Source organism: Entelurus aequoreus, linkage group LG04 (assembly GCF_033978785.1).
Source record: "Entelurus aequoreus isolate RoL-2023_Sb linkage group LG04, RoL_Eaeq_v1.1, whole genome shotgun sequence".
In the NCBI taxonomy this organism is placed as follows: Eukaryota; Metazoa; Chordata; class Actinopteri; order Syngnathiformes; family Syngnathidae; genus Entelurus; species Entelurus aequoreus.
In genome coordinates, this window is record NC_084734.1 from 19,803,004 (window position 1) to 19,820,845 (window position 17,842).

Genomic DNA, 17,842 nt, shown 5'->3' on the forward strand with positions numbered 1-17,842 from the left:
TTATTCTAGATCCACTATGGACTGGACTCTCACACTATTATGTTAGATCCACTATGGACTGGACTCTCACACTATTATGTTAAATCCACTATGGACTGGACTCTCACTATTATGTTAGATCCACTATGGACTGGACTCTTACACTATTATGTTAGATCCACTATGGACTGGATTCTCACACTATTATGTTAGATCCACTATGGACTGGACTCTCACACTATTATGTTAGACCCACTATGGACTGGACTCTCACAATATTATGTTAGATCCACTATGGACTGGACTCTCACACTATTATGTTAGATCCACTATGGACTGGATTCTCACACTATTATGTTAGATCCACTATGGACTGGACTCTCACACTATTATGTTAGACCCACTATGGACTGGACTCTCACAATATTATGTTAGATCCACTATGGACTGGACTCTCACACTATTATGTTAGATCCACTATGGACTGGACTCTCACACTATTATGTTAGATCCACTATGGACTGGACTCTCACACTATTATGTTAGACCCACTATGGACTGGACTCTCACACTATTATGTTGAATCCACTATGGACTGGACTCTCACTATTATGTTAGATATACTATGGACTCAGTGTGACCTGTATGGCTGTTGACCAAGTATGCCTTGCATTCACTTGTGTGTGTGAAAAGCCGTAGATATTATGTGACTGGGCCGGCACGTAAAGGCAGTGCCTTTAAGGTTTATTGGCGCTCTGTACTTCTCCCTACGTCCGTGTACGCAGCGGCGTTTTAAAAAGTCATAAATTTTACTTTTTGAAACCGATACTTTTGAAACCGATACCGATAATTTCCGATATTACATTTTAAAGCATTTATCGTCCGATAATATCGGACTGCCGATATTATCGGGCGATAAATGCTTTCTAATTCAAACCATTCCAACTTCAAACTGTTCAGCCTATTTGGGAATCGCTTGCTTTCTCTTGACAAAAATTCCCAGATTTCCAGGTTTTCAGGGACCTTTTTCCCACTCAAAAATTGGCCATTTTTCAAACTTCCGCCCTTTCCTCATTTTTCAACCGATTCACACCATCCTGAAAATTCAAACTACTTTTTTTCCAAGTTCAAAAAAATTCCAGGATTTTCTAGAATTCCTGGTTCTCCAAAGCCCTATTTCAACCTTTTTTTCTACTCCCACATTTTTCAACCCACTTCAACCGTTCCACCGTCAAAACATTCCTCTTAATTAGAACAAAAAACGTATATGCTTATTGAACTGGAAAAATTCCCCGTTTTCCCAAAATTCCAGGAATTCCGTAATACCTTTTCTCAATTCAACATGTTACTACTTCAACATTTCTCGACCGATTTCAAAAATTTCCCAACCAAACATTTCAACTTATTCAAACTATTCAAGTCACTATGACACTATTTCCACATTCACCCATTCACACACTGATGGCGGGAGCTGCCATGCAAGGCCCTAACCACCACCCATCAGGAGCAAGGGTAAAGTGTCTTGCTCAAGGACACGACGGACGTGACGAGGTTGGCAGAAGGTGGGGATCGAACCAGGAACCCTCAGGTTGCTGGCACGGCCACTCTCCCAACCGAGCCAGGCCGCACTCGTATGATTAACGCGCCAAAAATCCATCAAGCGGTGCGGCTTCATAGCTCACCAAAGTCGTACTAAAAACATTTTGACAGATTTTTGAGCGCCGTGTGTAATGTTCTATATTCTCAATGGAACATTAAAACTTTTGATTTTGTTTACTGCCGTCATATTGCAGTCTATGTAGTGAGTCTTATTCTGCGTTGTGTAGTTTTTTTTAAAATAAAAGACACTTCACCATGCCGTCGTTTCACTATTTATTGGTAACCTTCCAACTCAAAAGTCTGAAGCAAAAAGAAGTAACAAACATTCATTCATATAAAAATAATAATAAATTAAATTACCTTAACAAAAACGTTTAATCACAAAAAATAATAATGCACAAATTCACATACCTGTGTTGGAAACACAAAAACACACACACAGGTCTCAGCTTTCTGGCGGACTGATTTCTGCTCCTGTGTGGTGTAAATACTAGGGGTGTGGGAAAAAATCGATTTGAATTCGAATCGCGATTCTCACGTTGTGCGATTCAGAATCGATTCTCATTTTTAAAAAATCGTTTTTTTTTCCGTTTTTTTTTTTCCATTTTTTTTTCATTATTAATAAATCCAACAAAACAATACACAGCAATACCATAACAATGCAATCCAATTCCAAAACCAAATCCGACCCGGCAACACTCAGAACTGCAATAAACTGAGCAATTGAGAGGAGACACAAACACGACACAGAACAAACCAAAAGTAGTGAAACAAAAATGAATATTATCAACAACTGTATCAATATTAGTTACAATTTCAACATAGCAGCGATTAAAAATCCCTCATTGACATTATCATTAGACATTTATAAAAAAAAAAATCACTTGCATCGCATCTCATAAGCTTGACAACACACTGTGTCCAATATTTTCACAAAGATAAAATAAGTCATATTTTTGGTTCATTTAATAGTTAAAACAAATTTACATTATTGCAATCAGTTGATAAAACATTGTCCTTTACAATTATAATTTTTTTTTACAAAAATCTACTACTCTGCTTGCATGTCAGCAGACTGGGGTAGATCCTGCTGAAATCCTATGTATTGAATGAATAAAGAATCCTTTTGAATCGGGAAAATATCGTTTTTGAATCGAGAATCGCGTTGAATCGGAAAAAAAAAAGATATCGAATCGAATCGTGGGACACCCAAAGATTCACAGCCCTAGTAAATACCATGCGTAAATGCGACCAAACAATTCACACAGTCGACGCTCTACTCCTTAATTAACGAAATTGTGCAGAAAAATTACTTAAAACAACACATCACTTATACCCACAACATTATTGTGTTAACTTTTAAAGGCCTACTGAAATGAATTTTTTTTTATTTAAACGGGGATAGCAGATCTATTCTATGTGTCATCCTTGATCATTTCGCAATATTGCCATATTTTTGCTGAAAGGATTTAGTAGAGAACAACGACGATAAAGATCGCAACTTTTGGTATCTGACAAAAAAAAGCCTTGCCCCTACCGGAAGTAGCATGACGTAGTCAGTTGTACATTTCCGCAAAGTTCCCTATTGTTTACAGTGATGGCGGCCAGAAGTGAGAGCGATTCGGACAGAGAAAGCGACGATTTCCCCATTAATTTGAGCGAGGATGAAAGATTTGTGGATGAGGAAAGTGCAAGTGAAGGACTAGTGGGGAGTGGAAGCGATTCAGATAGGGAAGATGCTGTGAAAGGCGGGTGGGACCTGATATTCAGCTGGGAATGACTACAACAGTAAATAAACACAAGACATATATATACTCTATTAGCCACAACACAACCAGGCTTATATTTAATATGCCACAAATTAATCCAGCATAAAAACACCTAGGTGTTTGTTATGCTAGCTCCTAGCTCCCGTCCATATAACCCGCCAATACAAATCAAACACCTGCACAACACACACAATCACACAGCCCAAAGGACCGTTCACCTAACCCAAGGTTCATAAAGCTTATATATTTACCCAAAGTTACGTACGTGACACGCACGTACGGGCAAGTGATCAAATGTTTGGAAGCGTCTGTGTATCCAAATCAAAGTAATCCTGGTAAGAGTCTGTGTTGTCCCAGTTCTCTACAGGCGTCTGTGTATCGAAGTCAAAGTCCTCCTGGTAAGAGTCTCTGTTGTCCGAGTTCTTCGATCTTGACTGCATCTTTCGGGAATGTAAACAATGAAACACCGGCTGTGTTGCGTTGCTGACTTCCCTCGCAAAATACTCCGCTTCGCACCGACAACTTTCTCCTTTGCTTCCTCAGCTTCTTTCTCCATAATACAATGAACAAATTGCAACAGATTCACCAACACAGATGTCCAGAATACTGTGGAATAATGAGATGAAAACAGAGCTACTTTGTATTGGCTTCAATGGGGGAGCCATACCTCTGTTTCACTGGCTATGTCACGCTCCAAAGGAGTTTTCAGCCGGAAGTTTAGCGGGAAATTTAAAATTGCACTTTATAAGTTAACCCGGCTGTATTGGCATGTGTTGCAATGTTAAGATTTCATCATTGATATATAAACTATCAGACTGCGTGGTCGGTAGTAGTGGGTTTCAGCAGGCCTTTAAAGCAGGGGTCACCAACGCGGTGCCCGCGGGCACCAGGTCGCCCGTAAGGACCAGATGAGTCACCCGCGGGCCTGTTCTAAAAAAATAAAATAAAATAAAATAAAATTAAAAAAAAAAAAAAAAAAAAAAATTTTTAATTAAATCTACATAGAAAAAACACAAGATACACTTTCAATCAGTGCATCAACCCAAACAACCTCCCCCATGCACACTCATCCACACCCACTCACACAAAAGGGGTTATTTCTTTCTGCTACCAATATTCTGGTTCCCACAACATAGACAACACATCTGCAAGGGACACAGTCCCTGAAGCACACATGATTGTATAGGCTGCTGGTCCACTAACATTTTCATTAATTACTATTTTTTATGTAATTATTTTTATATTGTTTTACTTTCTTTTTTATCCAAGAAAATGTTTTTTATTTATTTATCTTATTTTATTTTATTTTTAAAAAAAGGGCCTTATCTTCAACAGACCAGGTTGTCAATGAAATTAGATTTGTTTAAAGGGTTTTTTAAACCAGGCCCAGTCCAGATAATGTCCAAGTCGGACTCAGCAACACACACCTTCATTCATGTACACAGAAAAAAATTAGGGAACACAACAGATTGCATATAATTTATAAACAAAATTACATTTTCAAAATAAGCATTTATGTACAGTCCAGATTATGTCCAGGTCACTCAAATTAGGGAACACAACAACAGATATCATATAATCTATAAACATAATTATACTTTCAAAATAAGCCTTTGAGGACTTCTCATCTTTTTTTTTAATGTTTTTTGGCATCATTATCGTTTTCAACCATGTAACTTTCTAAAGTTAGAAAATACTGAATAAATGTTTTAAAGAAAGTAATACTAAGTGAATATCTGTTTTTGGCCTTAAAAATAAACATTTTACAGAGTACTATAATTAAATTGACTAAATCATGATTGTCAATGAACTCTCCTAAAATAACAGAAACCACATTAAGCTTCATAAACAAACCAATCCTTAAACACATTTTTTCAACTTCCACCCAAAACAAAGACACAATATGACAATACCAAAACAAATGCAGGGTGGATTCAGGCTCCTGACAACAAAATCGGCAATCATCTGACTCTGTCATATTCCATAATTTTAACATTTTCCCTGTGGGTAAGAAGTTATAAATAATTTTAATTTGAAAATAACGATTTTGCACATCGATAGTGGTTTTATAGATTAGTTTGAATATGGCATCCCATGGCAACGGGCAGTCAAAAAAGTCCTCCCATTTTCCATTTGTGTTGTATGAGGCAGCCTTCAAAGATTTCTTTATTAAATACAAATTATATATTTTTCTATTTATTTTAGTTCCTTTTTGCCAACTAGAATTTCTTATTAGAGGTTTACAAACTAATAATTTAGTAGTTCCATAATTAATTAATTATTTGTTTCCATCTTTTCCCAATTACTCCAGTTAGTTGATAAAATGAAAAGCTTGAGCAAGCATCACCATACATAGCTCTAAATTCATCATACTTCATAATTTTACCATTCTCATTGATAATATCATTGACAAAAATGATTCCTCTTTCAAACATATTTTTCCAGAAGAAAGGCTTTCCATCTATTACAATATTAGAGTTCATCCATATTAACTGCTGCAAAATATCGTCTCTTTTTTCTGGCACATAAAATTGAAAACACCACTATGAGTGGATTGTTTCTTTTATGAACCCCGCCATGTTTCCCAGCAGACTCTCTGGGAGGGGATCACTTGTAAAAAAGTATACTATTTATTTTGATACATTACATGTTTTTTGTCCAACAGGACATTTGTGTACCACTCAATGTTTAAATACATCTTTGGAACAATTGATGCTTTTAAAGACAGACACGTAGCTTCAAGGTTGAGAAGTTCCGGCCCCCATATTCATACTCTTTGTACAAAACCTTTCTTTTAATCTTTTCTGGTTTGCCGTTCCAGACAAAATCGAAGACCCTCCGCTCATAAATCTTAAAAAAGTTTTGTGATGGAGCTGGTAATGACAAAAACAAATAAATAAATTGAGGAATAATTAACGAGTTGGCAATAGACATTTTACCATATAAGGTTAGGGATTTCCCTTTCCATAATTGCATAATTTTGTCCAGCTTTCTTAGTCGATTATCATAATTTACTGAGCCTAGATCTTCCAGATTTTCTGGGACAACAACACCAAGTATGTTAACTGGTCCATCTGTCCACAAAACAGGCACTTTGCATTCCATTCGAAATGACGTTCCCTTTAGATTTCCGATCCTTAACATTTTACATTTATCATAATTAAGCTTAAGGCCAGATTGCTGTGAAAATATGTCCAAAAGATTAAGAAGGTTCCGCAAACAATGAGGAAAAATCTTATCTTTGTGAATCAGCCTTTTCTGACATGAACTTCATCAAGAACAAACACAGAACACGCCTCACTGATGCACATCTGCAAGACTCACTCAGAGTTGCAGTGTCAAGTTACACACCAGAGTACAACTCACTAGTTAACAGCATGCAATGCCAGGCTTCCCACTAACTGACAAAGAAACAGATAACAGATTTGGTGTCCAGTTCAAAGTGTGACATAATTTAAAAATTTGAGAGTTTACTTTTGTATTTTACATGAGTTATTATTTGTACAAACATGGTGCAAAGTAATTCATGATTTGTTAAAAAAATGTTAGTGGCTAGCTAGTTAAAATGGGATATTGTGATTTCACAAGACTGTCTTAGAAGTGATCATTTGAAAATGTTCAATTTGAAAAATGTGCACTTAGAGAAAATATAAAAATAAAGTGTTGCATATTGATATTTATCTGTTTCTATATATATTTATTGTGAGAAATCATTAAGATGATCAGTGTTTCCACAAAGATAAATATCATTAATTATTAATAATAACAGTGTTAAAGGTAAATTGAGCAAATTGGCTACTTCTGGCAATTTATTTAAGTGTGTATCAAACTGGTAGCCCTTCGCAGTAATCAGTACCCAAGAAGTAGCCCTCGGTTTCAAAAAGGTTGGTGACCCCTGCTTTAAAGTATTTAGGAACATTTAGGAAGAATTTTTACAATATGAAGAAACACGGAGCATTGAAGAACTATTACCTTCCAACTCAAAAGTCCGAAGCAAGAGGAAATAAACAACCGAAAAAACAAGAAAGACACTTCCCGCACCGGACATCCGGTTCTTCATAAAATAAAAGCGATACTTCAAAATAAAATATAACACCCTGTCTAGTTCATAATACAGCGCAACATCACACTATTACATCCACACGTATCTCTTATGTGTGACTGCCATCTACTGGCCACACTTGTCATTACACCATGTACCAACTACAATTAATACCAGAATTAGGCGCAGCGGGTTATAAGGCGCATTGTCGATTTTTGAGGGAAATGAAAGGATTTTAAGTGCGCCTTATAGTCCGAAAAATACGGTATGATATAATCTAATTTATTATTCTCATCAAAAACATAATGGTAATATAATAATGTTAACTTCTGTGGCTCTGCGCTTTTTTATTGATTGATTGAAACTTGTATTAGTAAATTGCACAATATAGTACATATTCCGTACAATTGACCACTAAATGGTAACAGCATTGTCTTGCTGAAATAAGCAGGGGCTGCCATGGTAACGTTGCTTGGATGGCAACATATGTTGTTCCAAAACCTGTATGTACCTTTCAGCATTAATGGCGCCTTCACAGATGTGTAAGTTACCCATGTCTTGGGCACTAATACACCCCCATACCATCACAGATGCTGGCTTTTCAATTATGCGCCAATAACAATCCGGATGGTTCTTTTCCTCTTTGTCCCGGAGAACACAACGTCCAAAGTTTCCAAAAACATTTTGAAATGTAGACTCGTCAGACCACAGACCACTTTTCATAAGTCCATCTTAGATGAGCTCAGGCCCAGCGAAGCCGACGGCGTTTCTGGGTGTTGTTGATAAACGGTTTTCGCCTTGCATAGGTGAGTTTTAACTTGCACTTATAGATGTAGCGACCAACTGTAGTTACTGACAGTGGGTTTCTGAAGTGTTCCTGAGCCCATGTGGTGATATCCTTTACACACTGATGTTGCTTGTTGATGCAGTACAGCCTGAGGGATCGAAGGTCACGGGCTTAGCTGCTTACGTGCAGTGATTTCTCCAGATTCTCTGAACCCTTTGATGATATTACGGACCGTAGATGGTGAAATCTCCAAATTCCTTGCAATAGCTGGTTGAGAAAGGTTTTTCTTAAACTGTTCAACAATTTGCTCACGCATTTGTTGACAAAGTGGTGACCCTCGCCCCATCCTTGTTTGTGAATGACTGAGCATTTCATGGAATCTACTTTTATATCCAATCATGGCACCCACCTGTTCCCAATTTGCCTATTCACCTGTGGGATGTGCCAAATAAGTGTTTGATGAGCATTCATCAACTTTATCAGTATTTATTGCCACCTTTCCCAACTTCTTTGTCACGTGTTGCTGGCATCAAATTCAAAGTTAATGATTATTTGCAAAAAAAAAAAATGTTTATGAGTTCGAACATCAAATATGTTGTCTTTGTAGCATATTCAACTGAATATGGGTTGAAAATGATTTGCAAATCATTGTACTCCGTTTATATTTACATCTAACACAATTTCCCAACTCATATGGAAACGGGGTTTGTAATACAGTCATCACAAGTTAATCATCAGAGTATTAACATTGAATTATTTACATTATTTACAATCCGGGGGGTGGGATGTGGAGGGGGAGGGTTCGGGGGGGGAAGGGGGAGGGGGGTGGGTTAGGTTTGGTTGCACTTCAGTCATCAACAATTGCATCATCAGAGAAATGGACATTGAAACAGTGTAGGTCTGACTTGGTAGGATATGTACAGCGAGTAGTGGACATAGTGAGCTCAGAAAGCATAAGAACAAGTATATACATTTGATTATTTACAATCCGGGGAGGTGGGATGTGGAGGGGGGAGGGTGTTAGTCAAGGCTTGAAGGTGCCTGGAGGTGTTCTTTTAGTGCGGTTTTGAAGGAGGATAGAGATGCAATTTCTTTTACACATATTGGGAGTGCATTCCATATTGATGTGGCGTAGAAGGAGAATGAGTTAAGACCTTTGTTAGCTCGGAATCTGGGTTTAACGTGGTTTGTGGAGCTCCCCCTGGTGTTGTGGTTATGGCAGTCATTTACGTTAAAGGCCTACTGAAATGAATTTTTTTTATTTAAACGGGGATAGCAGATCTATTCTATGTGTCATACTTGATCATTTCGCGATATTGCCATATTTTTGCTGAAAGGATTTAGTATAGAACAATGACGATAAAGATCGCAAATTTTGGTATCTGATAAAAAAAAAAAAGGCTTGCCCCTACCGGAAGTAGCGTGACGTAGTCAGTTGAACATATACGCAAAGTTCCCTATTGTTTACAATGATGGCCGCATGAAGTGAGAGAGATTCGGACTGAGAAAGCGACGATTTCCCCATTAATTTGAGCGAGGATGAAAGATTTGTGGATGAGTAAAGTGCAAGTGAAGGACTAGTGGGGAGTGGAAGCTATTCAGATAGGGAAGATGCTGTGAGAGCCGGGGGTGACCTGATATTCAGCTGGAAATGACTACAACAGTAAATAAACACAAGACATATATATACTCTATTAGCCACAACACAACCAGGCTTATATTTAATATGCCACAAATTAATCCCGCATAAAAACACCTAGGTGTTTGTTATGCTAGCTACTAGCTACTAGCTCGAGCTAGTTATAGCTCGAGCGGGTAATATGGACGGGATCCTGTCCATATAACCCGCCAATACAATTCAAACACCTGCACAACACACACACTCACTCAGCCCAAAGAACCGTTCACCTAACCCAAGGTTCATAAAGCTTATATATTTAACCAAAGTTACGTACATGACACGCACATACGGGTAAGCAATCAAATGTTTGGAAGCGCGCAGGTGGGACCTGATATTCAGCTGGGAATGACTACAACAGTAAATAAACACAAGACATATACAGGTATATACTCTATTAGCCACAACACAACCAGGCTTATATTTAATATGCCACAAATGAATCCTAATGCTAGCTCCTAGCTCCTAGCTACTAGCTCGAGCTAGTTATAGCAAGCGATTAAATGTTTGGAATCGCAGCTGTGTACTCACAGTATCGCAACTGTGTATCCAAATCAAAGTCCTCCTGGTAAGAGTCTCTGTTGTCAGAGTTCTTCGATCTTGACTGCATCTTTCGGGAATGTAAACAAAGAAGCGCCGGCTGACTTCCCTCGCAAAATAGACGCTTCGCACCGACAACTTTCTTCTTTGCTTGCTCAGCTTCTTTCTCCATAATGCAATGAACAAATTGCAACAGATTCACCAACACAGATGTCCAGAATACTGTGGAATAATGACATGAAAACAGAGCTATTTGGTATTGACTTCAATGGTGTCCGAATACTTCCATTTCAATGATTGACGTCACGCGCATACGTCATCCTCAGAGGCGTTTCGAACGGAAGTTTAGCGGGAAATTTAAAATTGCACTTTATAAGTTAACCCGGCCGTATTGGCATGTGTTGCAATGTTAAGATTGCATCATTGATATATAAACTATCAGACTGCGTGGTCGGTAGTAGTGGCTTTCAGTAGGCCTTTAAGGAAGTAGTTTGACATGTATTTCGGTATCAGGGAGGTGTAGCGGATTTTATAGACTAGGCTCAGTGCAAGTTGTTTTACTGTGCTAAGATTTGCTTCAGGTTTGAGGTATTGCGTCATTAGCCTTTAGGCTTAAGCCTTAAAATAGACAAACAGTGATTTCAATATATTGTGGATTTAGCACCCTGTATTAACATATTTTATAGGAAAAGTTATGTGCATAAACTACGCGGCAACGCTGCATTGATCAGGTGATACGTACATTCAAAATCCTGCATTGGGAGTCTGGAGTAACCATCCGTGCGTGCAGGTATCGCTGTGCTGGAGGGCCCCATGTACGCGGTCGGCGGCCATGACGGCTGGAGTTATCTCAACACGGTGGAGCGCTGGGACCCGCAGGCCCGGCAGTGGAACTACGTGGCCAGTATGTCGACACCACGGAGCACCATGGGAGTGACTGCGCTCAATGGGAAGTAAGTTGCTTGACCTTCTTCTGACTTAAACGCTAGATGTGCAATATGTAAGGAAAAACTTCCTGACCATCTGCTGCTTTTGTTTCCAGTCGATGGAAAATATGAAGCCATAACAGACAGCTCATAGAATAAAGAAAACAAAAACATACCACAGTGTCAGTCAGAACGTCACTGCAATTGGAATGTGCTACTTGGTGTAGAAGTATAATCCATATTATAATCCAGTATTAATGCAGTATTTTTTTAAGACGAAATACAGTTCGTTTCAAGCCAGGTATTTGATGTTACAATATCAAAAAGTAAAATAAAAAGGTTTAAAGTGCTGGTGTGGAATGCAGCATAGTTTTGATGCAGACCAGGAATGTGAGTGTGAAGTATCGAGGACATAGTTGCACAACTTCAAGTACAATCTTGAAAAAAAAACAAAAAACAAACTGGAGCAACATATTAGTGAGATGTGTAATGTTTTCACGTTATGGATTATGGTTGCATAATTAATCAGCAAATTGACATTGTGGTTTTAATTACTGCAATAACATCTCTCCTTCGTCTCTGGCATTTGAGAGATAGACATTAGGGATGTGCGGATCGATACTGAAATACAGATACCAGATCTTTATGCTCTAATATTAATCCTCAAATCAAAATTATTTTGATGCTTTAGTTCAGGGATGTCCAAACTTTTTCCACTAAGGATACTTTCTTTCTTTCTTTCTTTCTTTCTTTCTCTTTCTTTCTTTCATGTTTATTTCGAATATGTAGACAAAACAAAAACAAACACATTTTGGAAAAAACAACAAAAAAGCCATTCAAGAATGAATAACAAAAACAATAATAATAATAATAATAATAATAGTAATAATAAAAAACAAAAAGGAACAAGAAATGAAAATAAACATTAATGTAAACATATCCGAAAAGGAGTGAGAAGTAAAAACTTATGTACTCCCACCCCTCTTATTACTTACTGTATGTTTAATAATAATAATAGTATATAAAAATGTTATGTTACATAAATACATATACATATATACTAAAAGAACACCGTATGCAGAGGCCAGATTATATTTTTTTCCATTTAAAAAGGAATAAAAACAGATAGTGTCAGCTTTGTATTATAGGTGAGTAAGTATATTATTATTAATTATTAGTTAAAACATTTCAGCTTTTTTTCCCATTACATACCAATTTTTTTTTTTTTTTTTCTTACATTTTATAAGACTAAAATAAAAATAACCATTCAATTATTTAACTGCATAACCTAGTGTGTCCAAAAAATTCTGTCTGTACCGTATTTTCCACACTATAAGGCGCACCTGAAAACCTCCAATTTTGTCAAAAGCTGACAGTGCGCCTTATAATCCGGTGCACCTTATATATGGACCAATATTGAGCCTCCAACAGGTAAATGTTTCAATCAATCAATCAATCGCAACTACGGTAAGCAGCCGCCGACTTCATTTTCCCCCGTAGAAGAAGAAGAAGCGCGGTGCATGCTGGGATATATGACTGCGCGAGGCGTGCCGTTTGGATTTCCATTTGTTTGTTTATGTAAAGACCCCAAAAAGGCTCCTATTAAGAGACACGCTTACGACGCAGAGTTTAAAGGCCTACTGAAAGCCACTACTACCGACCACGCAGTCTGATAGTTTATATATCAATGATGAAATCTTAACATTGCAACACATGCTAATACGGCCGGGTTAGATTAGTAAAGTCCATCCATCCATCTTCAACCGCTTATCCGGAATCGGGTCGCGGGGACAACAGCTCCAGCAGAGACCCGCAGACTTCCCTCTCCAGAGCAACATTTGCGACTTCCTCCTGGGGAATCCCGAAGCGTTCCCAGGCCAGAGAGGAGATGTAATCCCCCCATCTGGTCCTTGGCCTGCCGCGGGGCCTCCTCCCAGTGGGACGTGCAACGAGGACCTCCCTAGGGAGACGCTCGTGAGGCATCCGCACGAGATGCCCGAACCACCTAAGCTGGCTCCTTTCCAAGCGAAGGAGCAGCGGCTCTACTCCGAGTCTCTCTCGGGTGACTGCACTTCTCACCCTATCTCTAAGGTAGATGCCGGCCACCCTTCTGAGGAAACTCATTTCGGCCGCTTGTATCCGCGATCTTATTCTTTCGGTCATGACCCACACTTCATGACCATAGGTGAGAGTAGGAATGTAGATAGCTCGGTAGACCGAGAGCTTTGCCTTCTGGCTCAGCTCTCGTTTCGTCACAAAAGTGCGGCAGAGAGACTGCGATACTGCCCCAGCTGCTCCGATTCTCCGGCTGATTTCCTTCTCCATCTTTCCCTCACTCGTGAACAATACCCCGAGATACTTAAACTCCTCCACCTGGGACAGAGTCCTGTCCCCTACCCGGACTGTACAAACCATCGGTTTCCTGCTGAGAACCATGGCCTCAGATTTGGAGATGCTGATCCTCATTCCAGCCGCTGAACATTTCGCGGGAAATTTAAAATTGCACTTTACTAATCTTGTGGACGAAGATTAGTAAAGTGCAATTTTAAATTTCCCGCGAAATATTCTGCTGAAAACGTCTCGGTATGATGACGTTTGCGCGTGACGTCACGGATTGTAGCACACATTTTGGGACAGCATTGTGGCCAGCTATTAAGTCGTCTGTTTTCATCGCAAAATTCCACAGTATTCTGGACATCTGTGTTGGTGAATCTTTTGCAATTTGTTTAATGAACAATGGAGATAGCAAAGAAGAAATCTGTAGGTGGGAAGCGGTGTATTAGCGGCCGGCTGCAGCAACACAAACACGTAGCCGGTGTTTCATTGTTTACATTCCCGAACGATGACAGTCAAGCTTTACCATTGGCCTGTGGAGAACTGGGACAACATAGACTCTTACCAGGAGGACTTTGAGTTGGATACGCATGCTTGTGGAGATGGGACAACAGAGACTCTTACCAGGAGGACTTTGAGTTGGATACGCGCTACCGTGAGTACGCAGCTGCGGCTTCCAAACATTTGATCGCTTGCCCGTACGTGCGTGCCGCTATGTGCATGTCACGTACGTACTGTAACTTTGGGGAAATATATGTGCTGTATGAACTTTGCGGAGGTGAACGGTACTTTGGGCTGTGGGATTGAGTGTGTTGTGCGGGTGTTTGATTTGTATTGGCGGGTTATATGGACGGGAGGGGGGAGGTGTTTGTTATGCGGGATTAATTTGTGGCATATTAAATATAAGCCTGGTTGTGTTGTGGCTAATAGAGTATATATATGTCTTGGGTTTATTTACTGTTTTAGTCATTCCCAGCTGAATATCAGGTGCCACCCGCCTCTCACAGCATCTTCCCTATCTGAATCGCTTCCACTGCCCTTTAGTCCTTCACTCTGACTTTCCTCATCCACAAATCTTTCATCCTCGCTCAAATTAATGGGGAAATCGTCGCTTTCTCTGTCCGAATTGCTCTCGCTGCTTGTGGCCATGATTGTAAACAATGTGCAGATGTGAGGAGCTCCACAACCTGTGACGTCACGCTACTTCCGGTACAGGCAAGGCTTTTTTATTAGCGACCAAATGTTGCAAACTTTATCGTCGATGTTTTCTATTAAATCCTTTCAGCAAAAATATGGCAATATCGCGAAATGATCAAGTATGACACATAGAATGGACCTGCTATCCCCGTTTAAATTAGAAAATCAGTCACGCAGTAGAACACGGGAATAGAGCAGCAGCGACACTGACTCCATTAATGACGACTTCGACGAGACGGAGCCGGGCATGTTGGATGCCGTATTCGCCCAACTGTTTAATTCGGACACTGAAGAAGAAGAATTCGAGGGATTCGCGGATGAGGAATAACTTCATAAAGTGAGCTTTACATGTTTATTTTGTGTGTTGTGTTGTGTGACATTACTTTACTTTATTTACAATAAATAAATCCATTATCGATTGACGTTTACTAATCGATTCTATAATCATCCATGTCCGAATTGCGATGAATCTAAAAATCGGTTATTTCCCCCACTTCTAGTTAAAGGCCTACTGAAACCCACTACTACCGACCACGCAGTCTGATAGTTTATATATCAATGATGAAATCTTAACATTGCAACACATGCCAATACGGCCGGGTTAACTTATAAAGTCCAATTTTAAATTTCCCGGGAAACTTCCGCTTGAAAACGTCTATATATGATGACGTATGCGCGTGACGTCACGACGGCAACGGAAGTATTCGGACCCAATGTGTCACCATACAAAAAGCTCTGTTTTCATCGAAAATTCCACAGTATTCTGGACATCTGTGTTGGTGAATCTTTTGCAATTTGTTTTATGAACAATGGAGACTGCAAAAAAGAAAGTTGTAGGTGGGATCGGTGTATTGGCTGCGGACTACAGCAACACAACCAGGAAGACAGAGATGGATAGCAGACGCGTTAGCCGCCGAACTCACCTTAACTTCCTCCGTCTCGCCGACCGCATCTGTGATCGTCGCACCGTCGATCGCTGGAACGCAGGTGAGCACGGGTGTTGATGAGCAGATGAGGGCTGGCTGGTGTAGGTGGATAGCTAATGTTTTTAGCATAGCTCTGTGAGGTCCGGTTGATAAGTTAGCTTTGATGGCCTCGTTAGCAACACAGCATTGTTAAGCTTCGCCAAGCTGGAAATTATTAACCGTGTATTTACATGTCCATGGTTTAATAGTATTGTTGATCTTCTGTCTATCCTTCCAGTCAGGGATTTATTTATTCTGTTTCTATCTGCATTGGAGCCAGCTGCTATCACGTTAGCTCAGTAGCTAAATAACTTCGCTGATGTATTGTCGTGGAGATAAAAGTCACTGTGAATGTCCATTTCGCGTTCTCGACTCTCATTTTCTAGAGGATATAGTATCCGAGGTGGTTTAAAATACAAATCCGTGATCCACAATAGAAAAAGGAGAGTGTGTGGAATCCAATGAGACCTTGTACCTAAGTTACGGTCAGAGCAAAAAAAGATACACCCTGCACTGCCTCTCTAGTTCTTCACTCCAACGTTCCTCATCCACGAATCTTTCATCCTCGCTCAAATTAATGGGGTAATCGTCGCTTTCTCGGCCCGAATCTTTCTCGCTCCATTGTAAACAACGGGGAATTGTGAGGAATCCTACCTCCTGTGACGTCACGCTACTTCCGGTATAGGCAAGGCTTTTTTTTATCAGCGACCAAAAGTTGCGAACTTTATCGTTGTCGTTCTATACTAAATCCTTTCAGCAAAAATATGGCAATATCGCGAAATGATCAAGTATGACACATAGAATGGATCTGCTATCCCCGTTTAAATAAAAAAAATTCATTTCAGTAGGCCTTTAACACGTTATTGCATTAACTTCGACAGCCCTGGTTATACTAATTACCAATAACACAGATTTGTTTCTAAATTTATAGACATTTTATTTGCCTTTTTAAAGAAAATAAATGCTTCATCGCCAATTATACAAATTGCCGTATTCGCCCAACTGTTTAATTCGGACACTGAAGAAGAAGAATTCGAGGGATTCGCGGATGAGGAATAACTTCATAAAGTGAGCTTTACATGTTTATTTTGTGTGTTGTGTTATGTGACATTAACGTTTGAGCAACGTTGAGTTATTGATATATTGTTATTGCTCTGCACTATTTCGAGTGTTACTATATTGTGATTGCACTAACGTTTGATTTACCGTAACAGTATCACTGTTTTTTACCTGTTTATTGAATCAGGGAAAAGTACCCCCTCCACTATGTGATATAAATGTTGCACTACATGTTATACCTTACTGTTGTTAAAAGATAAACAAAGCACCACGTCACTGACTTTACCTCGGGGGAAATAATAAAACAGCTGTTTATTAATTTTGGGAGTGAACAGAGTTGTCAGAACACTGGTTTGTAATCTATTAATAAAGTTTGACTGACCTATCTGACTGTTTTGTTGACATTCCCTTTAGCGCAGCTCCATCTAATGCAGTGGTCTCAAACGTTATTTTGCGGCCCCCACCTTAATATGAAAGTTTAATGTTAGTGCGGCCCGCGAGTTTTAAATGAATGCCGCTTGACAGCGTTGTGTGCAGAGCTGAAGGAATCTACCAATCACGGTGTGGTATGAGGCTCTCGACAACCATGAGGTCGTGCCGTGATGGCAATGCCTTTAGTGTCCTCTAGGACCTGTCACCGCACCGTCTTTTTCTCCATACAAACAGCGTGCCGGCCCAGACACGTGTTGTATGAGGCTTCTGCAGGCACACACAAGTTATTGCAAGACATACTTGAGCAACAGCCATACAGGTCACACTGAGGGTGGTCGTATCAACAACTTTAACACTGTTAATAATATGCGCCACACTGTGAACCCACACCTAGCAAGAATGACAAACACATTAAAAAAAATCTATTTTAGTACAAAACATTAGGAGTGTCCCAAACTGATATAGATATCAGATACCGGTCTGATATCAGCACAAAACAGTATCGGATTATATTGGTTTTCATCTCAAAAGTCCG

At 39.4% G+C, this 17,842-nt stretch overlaps 1 protein-coding gene and 1 long non-coding RNA gene across 7 annotated transcripts in view; one reads left to right on the forward strand and one right to left on the reverse strand.

Moving 5' to 3' along the window:
* LOC133648368 (uncharacterized) overlaps positions 1-17,842 on the reverse strand; it is a 326,771-nt gene that overhangs the window by 193,512 nt on the left and 115,417 nt on the right. The window lies entirely within an intron of this gene.
* The window catches only part of LOC133648367 (kelch-like protein 4), a 207,459-nt gene that overhangs the window by 166,401 nt on the left and 23,216 nt on the right, over positions 1-17,842 (forward strand). For all 3 annotated transcript variants that reach the window (XM_062044391.1, XM_062044389.1, XM_062044390.1), the window contains one exon: positions 11,185-11,347. In XM_062044391.1, the coding sequence (XP_061900375.1) occupies positions 11,185-11,347 (163 nt within the window). The remainder of the gene's footprint in view (positions 1-11,184; positions 11,348-17,842) is intronic.